At 32.3% G+C, this 9,427-nt stretch overlaps 2 protein-coding genes across 2 annotated transcripts; one reads left to right on the forward strand and one right to left on the reverse strand.

Annotated features, from left to right (window-relative positions):
• Positions 1-2,049: 2,049 nt before the first annotated feature.
• LOC103866314 (B3 domain-containing transcription factor NGA1) lies at positions 2,050-4,666 on the forward strand. Its single transcript, XM_009144212.3, has one exon. The coding sequence runs from the start codon at positions 3,186-3,188 to the stop codon at positions 4,098-4,100; it is 915 nt and encodes a 304-aa protein (XP_009142460.2). The 5' UTR covers positions 2,050-3,185; the 3' UTR covers positions 4,101-4,666.
• A 2,197-nt stretch (positions 4,667-6,863) lies between these two features.
• LOC103866315 (F-box/FBD/LRR-repeat protein At2g04230) lies at positions 6,864-8,594 on the reverse strand. The gene is given in 4 exon segments (XM_033290514.1): positions 6,864-8,112; positions 8,114-8,275; positions 8,371-8,495; positions 8,579-8,594. Coding segments are annotated over 3 exon segments (378 nt in total). The 5' UTR covers positions 8,419-8,495; positions 8,579-8,594; the 3' UTR covers positions 6,864-7,944.
• Positions 8,595-9,427: the final 833 nt, after the last annotated feature.

A 9,427-nucleotide genomic window follows, 5' to 3' on the forward strand; every position in this document is an offset into this window, starting at 1 on the left:
ACCACGTACATAAAAAGATATAGATTAACTATAAGTGAAAACAATCAATTTACCTAGTTATATCAAGGGTTTGGAACTATGCTGACATTGTTAAAGCATGCATCTCTAACTAAAAAAATATTGAACGACAAAAAAAATATTGAAAAATAAAAATAAAGACAGGAAAGGAAAGGAAAGGAAAGATAAATAAAAAGGTTCTTTTTTGACAAAAACTGTAAAAACATTATGATACATGTTTTTATCACTTATCACTTTATGATTAGTTTGTTTTTATAATCTAAATTTTAATTAATTTATGATAAAATTATTATTGTTATATATATCATAGATAATGATGTGTTCATAAATTTCATAAAATTTTCACTTTAAAACTATTGATCTCTTTTTACTTCTTTGATAAATTAAGAATCCAAAGAAAAACTTCGGTTGGAGATGGCTTTCCAAGCTGTTTGTATGATGCGCTGGAACAAACAAATGTATCGATTCTCGTTTTGTGCGAAAGTTATATATCTTGAGCCATAAACTCTAAGATTCTTTGGCCGGTCCAAGAATAATGAGATACCAAGTCTATTTTAGATAATCTTTTCGATTGGTTGTGATCAAGCTTGTGTATCCAACTTTTAAACTGGCCTGGCCAATCCTTTTGAAGAAAAAGTTAGGGCTGTTCAATATGGTAAAACCGTACCGAACCGAACCGAACCGAAATAGACAATATGGTTTGGTTTTGGTATATACCATATAAACCGAATGGATATAATTTTATAAAAACCGTAGGATTTGGATATGGTTTGGTATATAACCGATTAAACCGAATAAACCGAACAAAACCGATTAAAAGTAGAAACATGTAAATATGTATCTATTTTAAAATAATACATGAAAATCTATTTGTTACATAAGTTAAATTTGTGTTAATAACTATTACCATAATTTTATAGTAATAAAAAACCTTAATTTGTAAAACACTTGAACTATAACTAAATAACAATACATCGCAATTCATACATCTTATTTTCTAAGTCTTTTTTGATATTTTTGATTTATTTTAGTATGCACTTAATTAATATGAAGATTATAAATTTGATGGACAATAATTAATGGGAAATTTTCAATTGAAAAAACATGACTTTAATGAACACTAAATATGGAAGAGTGAAAAAACTTTTCTTTTATGTTTCTGTTTTGTTTCATATTTTTATTTTCAAAATTTCAAACTTTGATTTTAGTTATAGAATTGATTATTTTATTTGATGGTAGAAGCATTTTTACTTTTTTGTTCATCTATTTGAACATGTAATATATTTTTAATAAATGACTGTGTTGACAATATGACTCTAAAATTCATATAATATGATCTCAAACAAAATAATTATGTTTTTTGGTATAAAACCGAATAAACCGAATACCGACAGTATATAAACCGAACCGAACCGAAGTAAATATGGATTTAGAATGGTAGTTATATTTTACTAACCGAAATACCGAAAACCGAAAAAAACCGAACCGAAACCGAACCGATATCCGGATTGAACACCCCTAGAAAAAGTAATCGGCCAACCAAACAATATATACATATTAAGATGTTGACTGATCCTTGATATATATATGTATATCATAACTCTGAGAAGATATAACAACATACTAGATTATTTACTCTGAATCCGGAAAATAAAAGTGACTCAAAACACTTTTTATATCTTAAAAGTTAAATAAGTTTTAAACTAGCTAGATAATATATCGACAAGTGGACAGTTTGATAAGAATTCTTATTTTTATAGTAGGCAAAAAAATAACTATTTTAGGTTTAGGTCATGTTAAAATTAACGAGATGTATGTTATAGACTTATAGTCTTAGCTTATATAGCTCAGTAACGATTTTAGGTTTAGTGTCATGTTAAAATGAGATGCCTGTTATAGCGCAGTTGTTAGGTTCTAATTTCTGCCGTTCAGAAGAAAAAGGCCCTAATTTTCTGTTGTGGTAACTAACAAGATATATTTATTACATTTGTAAATATTTAATTTGTAACATTAACGTAATTACTATCGACTGATCTTTTTGATTATCCATGATTTATTTTGGTTATTTTGATGTTTTGATCATCCATGATTTATTTTAGTTATATATATAAATAGCAACTGATTACATAGACATGTAAATAAGCCAAAATATAATAATATTAAAGTGGTCATAAATTGGATTTTATTATTACAAGGTAAGAGGTATTAATGTGTTGATTAATATAAAAAAAACACCCAAACACATACAATGTTAGACATAATTGTGAATAATTTATACACCAAGAAGAAATTAAGAGAGAGAAGGGGAACCATAACAAAAAGTCAACAGTAAATACCAAACTAAAACAACATGCCAATCTTGTCTTTGTGAAACCAAAAACTGCAGCAACCCCATGAAAAAGGTCCCCATTCGATACTGAGCATTTACTAAGGCGAGATTGTTTATTAAGTAGTAGTATTTGTAAATCACTTTGATTGTTGATAGTTTTACGATTCTAATTATTTGAAAAAAAAAAAAAAATTCCCTAAGAACGCGACATTATCATCTCCTTTCTCTTAATATCTCAACTCTTTACGATCTGTATTCGTTAAACAAATTTGATTTCTTTGGCAAATTAAAAATATTTTTGTATGGAAATTAATTAAAAGTATAGTTTATGGAAGGAGGAAAAGAAGAAACTAAGATAGTGGTAAAAGGACAATAATGTCACATGAACTGAACCAGATCTATTCAAGGGGTCCCTCTAAATTGGTTCTCTCTTGCCCATATCTCCATCATTCTCATTATAACATTCAAGATTTCTATCATTCTTCAAAAAAAAATCTTAACAGTACTTTTTGTTTTCTTCCACTATAACTCTGAGAGCTATAGCTATTAGCCTATTGCAGAAAACCAGTGAAAGATAGAGATGAGAAAGAGAGAGAGAGAGATCATGCTGATAAGAAGTTAGGCAAAACTAACTTTCTATTTATGTATAATTAGGTCAATCACATCACCAATTTAACCTTTTTTCCTCCTCTAAATCTCCTTCACTTCTCCTCCTCTCCTTCCAAAATTAGGGTTTGTTGTTTCTCACTTTATTTCTCAATTTTCAAAGTCATCCAATCTGGATTCAAGCCAAGAACCCAATCTTAGCCACACAATTAAGAGATCTGACTTCTAAAAGATGATGACCAACTTGTCTCTTGCAAGGGAAGGAGAAGCACAAGTAAAGAAGCCCATAGAAGAAGTTGAGAGAGAGCACATGTTCGACAAAGTGGTGACTCCAAGCGACGTAGGGAAACTAAACAGACTCGTGATCCCAAAGCAACACGCAGAGAGATACTTCCCTCTAGATTCATCCTCAAACGAGAAAGGTTTGCTTCTAAACTTTGAAGATCTAACAGGAAAGTCATGGAGGTTCCGTTACTCTTACTGGAACAGTAGCCAGAGCTATGTCATGACTAAAGGTTGGAGTCGTTTCGTTAAAGACAAGAAGCTTGACGCCGGAGATATTGTCTCTTTCCAGAGATGTGTCGGAGACAGCCGCTTGTTTATCGATTGGAGGAGACGACCTAAAGTCCCTGACTATCCGACATCGACTGCTCACTTTGCTGCAGGAGCTATGTTCCCTAGGTTTTACAGTTTTCCGACAGCAACTACTTCGACATGTTACGATCTGTACAATCATCAGCCGCCACGTCATCATCACATTGGTTACGGTTATCCACAGATTCCGAGAGAATTTGGATACGGGTATTTCGTTAGGTCAGTGGACCAGAGAGCGGTGGTGGCTGATCCGTTGGTGATCGAATCTGTGCCGGTGATGATGCGCGGAGGAGCTCGAGTTAGTCAGGAGGTTGTTGGAACGGCCGGGAAGAGGCTGAGGCTTTTTGGAGTCGATATGGAATGTGGCGAGAGTGGAGTAACCAACAGTACGGAGGAAGAATCTTCATCTTCCGGTGGGAGTTTGCCGCGTGCCGGAGGTGGCGGTGCTTCTTCATCTTCCTCTTTGTTTCAGCTGAGACTTGGGAGCAGCTGTGAAGATGATCACTTCTCTAAGAAAGGAAAGTCTTCATTGCCTTTTGATTTGGATCAATAATAATTGATGAGAGATTAGTTGGTATTATAAGCTTAAACCACACATAATTATATATATGACAACACACTGCATTGGTTTCATTATAAATTTATAGTGAAATGATGTACATGTGTTATAGTGATATACATTCATAGTCCATATAGAGAATTTTTATGGATTTGAATAATCCTTTTGTCAAGTGTTCTTGAAAAAATTGTTGATTGTCTATACATATGAAGTACCTCCACCATTTGTTAGTCCTTTTATCATTTTACCCAATATATCATCTATCGATTGATTAAATTATTAAAATCACATTTGGCAAAACATATCTTAGGTTATGTAACAAGATTGCAAGGCTGTTTATAGTAGAAAAACTGGGTACAACAAATAAGTGAGATTTGTAAGAAGAGACATGAACTAGGATTGGGATCAGTGTAAACCCATATCTCTTCGGTCAGAAAGTTTCAGAGTTTGATGGGCTGTCTTAGAAAAATGAAATGTCTCTATATAGGATTGCTGCTTTTTGTATATATATGTGTGTATCATTAATTATTGTCCCTGCAATAAAATTTGTTATGGGTTTCTATGTTTGGATTACTAAATATGGCTGCTGCGCGGCTGCTTTTCTCTGAAGCTATTGCTGGATATCAGTTAGGCAGGTAGACTTGCAGGAGATGGGCAGTGACAAATCAGTAATTAAAAACTTGCTTATTTATATAACTGTGTGATGTCTATATTAGCAAAAACGAAAAAGAGAAGAGTTTTTCTTTCTTTCTTTTTCATCTTGGGGAATGGGGCGATTGAAAAAAGGTGTGATCTGAAAATAAGAAAATTAACAAAACAGTATTTTTGTTGTTGTCAGGTATGTATTGTATTGTATTGTATTGTATTTTGGGTTTCTCTTTTCGGCTCTTGGTTTGAACTCTGCAATCTCTATATCTAGATATCAATGCAGAAACACATTTAGTGTAAACATATGTTATAGTTATACCCTTACGTAAGATGTGTTGATATCTATATCTTATCCGATCATCTAGTAAGATTTATCACGAGTATATATACCATATAGCTAATTTTATACTCTGGTTAATGACTTGCATGGTTTTGTTATAAAGGCATACATTCATTAGTCAAATTTCAAACGTTAAATATATGGTTTGTATAGTATATATATTGCTAACTAAATTAATTCACCTTAAATGTTTGGGTTTGTTTTCAATTTGATGTGGTGGATTACATAAATCGTGAGAGATTGGCACAGATAACATCAACTATCGATTGGTGGGTGTGAATGAAGACTATCTCAAACCATTTTTTATAAACCGAACGGATCGGAGCAGATTAAACCGTGAACCCGGAAACATATAGGAACCGAATCAGTCATTCAGTTGGATAAAACCTTGAGTTTGTTTATAATTTTCTATTAAAAATTAATTTTATTAATTATTTTTTATCACTTAAATTATACAAATAAAAACTTTTCTATTTTTATTATATTAATTTTATATAAAATTATAACTCACAATAATAAATATTTAAATTCAAAAAATTGGTTTTATATTTTTTATTTACACTTAAATTTTATTTCATAATTATTTTTATTAAAAAATTAATTATGTTTGTAAATTTACCAAAATAATTAACAAAGCATTTAGATTTAGTTTTATTTTCATTCTTCGTGCGATTGAACTGATCAGCTGAATTAAGTTAAAACCGATTGAAACTTTCCGAAGCATATTGATCAATGACCCAAAAATCATTTTGGTTAGCTATCAGTTCGGTTTTAGAAACAATTACCTGAGACCAATGAAAATTTCTCGACCGGTAAAACTCAGAAAACAGCAATCAATTTCTAATTTAAACATTCATCATTCAACGTCTCGGCGTTTCTACGAGTCAAAGTAAAGAGAAATTCAAGCTTCATTCACTCTTCCGAATTTCTCACTCGGTCCCTACATTATAAACTATGTTTTATGATTTTCTTGAAATTATTGAATTAACAGAAGCATACACATTGACTCACGTAACGTTTATAGATTAAAAAAAAAAAAAAAAAGAGAAAATCGCATAAAAACCTTGAAAGTGTCACTTATTAGCACTTTAAACCTTGAAGTTTTTTCACTAACACTTTTAACCTTCAAAGTGACATTTTTATCATAAAAAACCTCCAAAGAAGAAAAATGGCCGGCTGAACAGGTTAAAAATAGTTTTTTTTTTCCAAAAATAATTATTTATTAATAAATAAACAAAAAAATTAATAAAAATAGTAAAAATTAACAAAAAAACTCATAAATTAAAAAAAAAATTGAGAAAAATAAATAAAGATTTAGAAAATTAGATAAAAAATAACTAAAAATTCAGAAATAAATAAGATCAAATTAAAATACAGAAAAAATAATAATTTTCAAAAAATTGAAAATTCAAAAAAGTTTTTTTTCATTTTCAAATATAATTTCCGACATATCTCCAATGACGGTTTTTGGCATATCTCCAATGATAATTTCTGACATTATATTTGAAAATGAATGTTGATAAAAAAAATATTTGAAAATGATTTTTTTTTTGAATTTTCATTTTTTTTTTTGAAATTTATGATTTTTTTTTATTTTTCTCTATTTTAATTTGATCTTATTTATTTTTTGAATTTTTTGTTATTTTTTATTTAATTTTTTAAATCTTTATTTATTTTTCTCATTTTTTTGATTTATGAGTTTTTTTGCTAAATTTTTCGATTTTTATTAATTTTTTGTTTATTTTATTAATTAATATTTTTTGAAACAAAAAACTGTTTTTAACCTGTTCAGCCGATCATTTTTCTTCTTTGAAGATTTTTTATGATAAAAATGCACTTTGAAGGTTAAAAGTGTTAGTGAAAAAACTTCAAGGTTTAAAGTGCTAGTAAGTGATACTTTCAAGGTTTTATATGCAATTTTCCCTAAAAAAAAATATCAAATGATATTTTGAGGAAAATAAAAAGAACTTAGTAGAAAGGAAAATCAATAGATCCCAAGTATCTGAATCTAGAAAACGGAGGAGAATGTATGGTTCAAAGGTCGTTAGATGACTTAGATCACTTGACAGGAGCAGTCAAGATGGGGTGGTGGTAGCTCTAGACAGGGACGAGGGGAAGACGTGGAGTCCATCACATCACAAAGGCGGTTTTGATTTCTCCAATGGAGATCAGGGCTCGCTTGGAACGTTCTTTCTCAATGGAGTTTCTTGAGACTAAAGATGCATACAACTACTTCAGGTAATAACATCTTTGATAGTTTTTCTTTCTTTCCTTTCTGATGTGTGGCGATAGAAATTGTAAGTCTGATGAATTACTTTCCTTTTATGCAACAGATATATCCATTTATCCTCGTATATGAGTAGGCTCAGAGAGCTTTTCAGGCCGCACTTGCGCTTCATGATCTAAATGGTGTAGCAAGTGTCCTTCCTTACCATATTGATTCGCATATAACTATGGCCGACTATTTTGAGTTTGTGGGAGAGCATCAAGTGCCGCAGATGCCATGCTTGTACCGTTTGGAGCGTGCGTGGCATCCTATGTCCACTCCGTTCAATGGTAACTGCCGGTTGAAGTTTACTCATGAGACAAACAAGCCATTTTTCACGTCACTTTTTCGTTACATGAGAAACATGGATAGGCCTATGTGGCTGTCGTAAAGCCTCGTTACGGGATATGTCAGATGGAAGGCGCATGCTGGCATGCAGTGTAAGACGGTGTTAAACGGTGTCGATGAAATGGAGGAAACTGTTGAAAAGTTATTAATTGTTTGATTTTCGCCAAAATATCTTAAAACTTATTTATTAGCTAAAAACTGAAATCTATTCAAACTCGCTGGAAGAGTTTAAGAGATTAGTTGGATGATTCGAAGACGAGGTGACATGAACTTGAAGCCCTAACTACACTAGCCAACTCGTTGAGCATCTCATGTTTCTCTTCCAACGTTTGGAAATATTCCAGCTGTATGGGTTCTGTGTAGAAGGTTGCTTTCTTCAAGTGTCTTGCGTTCTTTAAAATGTATATATGTTGCCACTTCTCTATCATCTTTACGATCCCATATGTATCCTGTCCACATGAGTGTCTCAAGATGGAACAACAAACATTCTGGTACACATTTAGGACGTTGCTCCCAATCCCCGGCCAATGGAAAAGTGGATACTTTGTTGTCATGGTACAAATATGCCTGAGACCAATGCAATAAAAATGATATTAGATCTCATCGAAATACCTGAAACTGGAGCTATGAGAAAGAAAAAAAAACTAATTAAAATTGCTTACGATGTTGACGAGCTTGAGGATTTGCAATTTAGGAGAACTATCGAGCATGCGCGCAAGTAGTTTCGACCATTCACTTTTACTTGTATTCAGCTCCAAAGATACCAGCTGATAGAAGGTAATACCATCTGTGCATGATGCAACATTAGTATATTAAAAACAATTAATATTAGCCCGGAAAAAAATCACCTGTGAGAACCTTAAATTGTACCTTGAAGGGTGAAAAGTCAAAGGAAAGACGTTTGGCTGAAGTTAAAGATACAAAAATGTTTTCGTTGTGTAAATTTATATCAGTAAAGCCAGTGATTTTTGCCTCCACCAGTTCTGGAGCATTCTCAATAAGACAAAACCCATACGACTCGGTGCGATGAGTCCTATGTAACCAAAAACTTAACAACCCGACTCCTTTGATGTTCAAGTATTTCAAAGAAGGGGCGTTTATCACATATCCTCCCCGACATGTTCCTCGGAATGTATCTACTATGGTTAGTCTCTGTAATGATGGCACCGCAATAGTGAAAGTGATCACCCCATCGTAACTGCCCCTTCGCTGCACAACCAAATCTTCGAGACTAGCGCAACCACATAAAAGGTTGCAAACAGATTCGTCGTCTCTGAAGTTCACATAGCTAAGGTGCAGCTTTTTAAGGGACTTCAAACCTACCCGAGAAGGAAAGTCTAAAAGAAATAACTTACTTATTTCCAAGGTATCGAGTGTGTTATTACAGTTACAGAAAACACTCGGAAATCTAATCAAGTTGCCGTAGTACTTTTCATCTAAAAGCAGCTTCAGTACTAATTTACGCACATGGCGTGCAAATGCAATTCCAATCCATATTGTGATATCATCTGAAACTTCAGATACGCATATATCTACCAAATAAAAACTATCTAGAACCGGAGAGTTATATGAAAGCAAAGACTTGTAAACAATCTCTGAAAACCTATGGGGTTCAGTTTTGTGATACCAAGAATCAAACTTGATGCTTGGCACTTTCTTCCAAAGAGATCTCCACCCTTTAGACAAAACACTCGTCGCTATGACATTTTTTGTTGCAAG

Source organism: Brassica rapa, chromosome A04 (assembly GCF_000309985.2).
Source record: "Brassica rapa cultivar Chiifu-401-42 chromosome A04, CAAS_Brap_v3.01, whole genome shotgun sequence".
Lineage (NCBI taxonomy): Eukaryota > Viridiplantae > Streptophyta > Magnoliopsida > Brassicales > Brassicaceae > Brassica > Brassica rapa.

Coding starts and splice junctions, on each gene's coding strand:
- LOC103866314 (XM_009144212.3), top strand. CDS start 3,186: ATGATGACCAACTTGTCTCTTGCAAGGGAAGGAGAAGCACAAGTAAAG.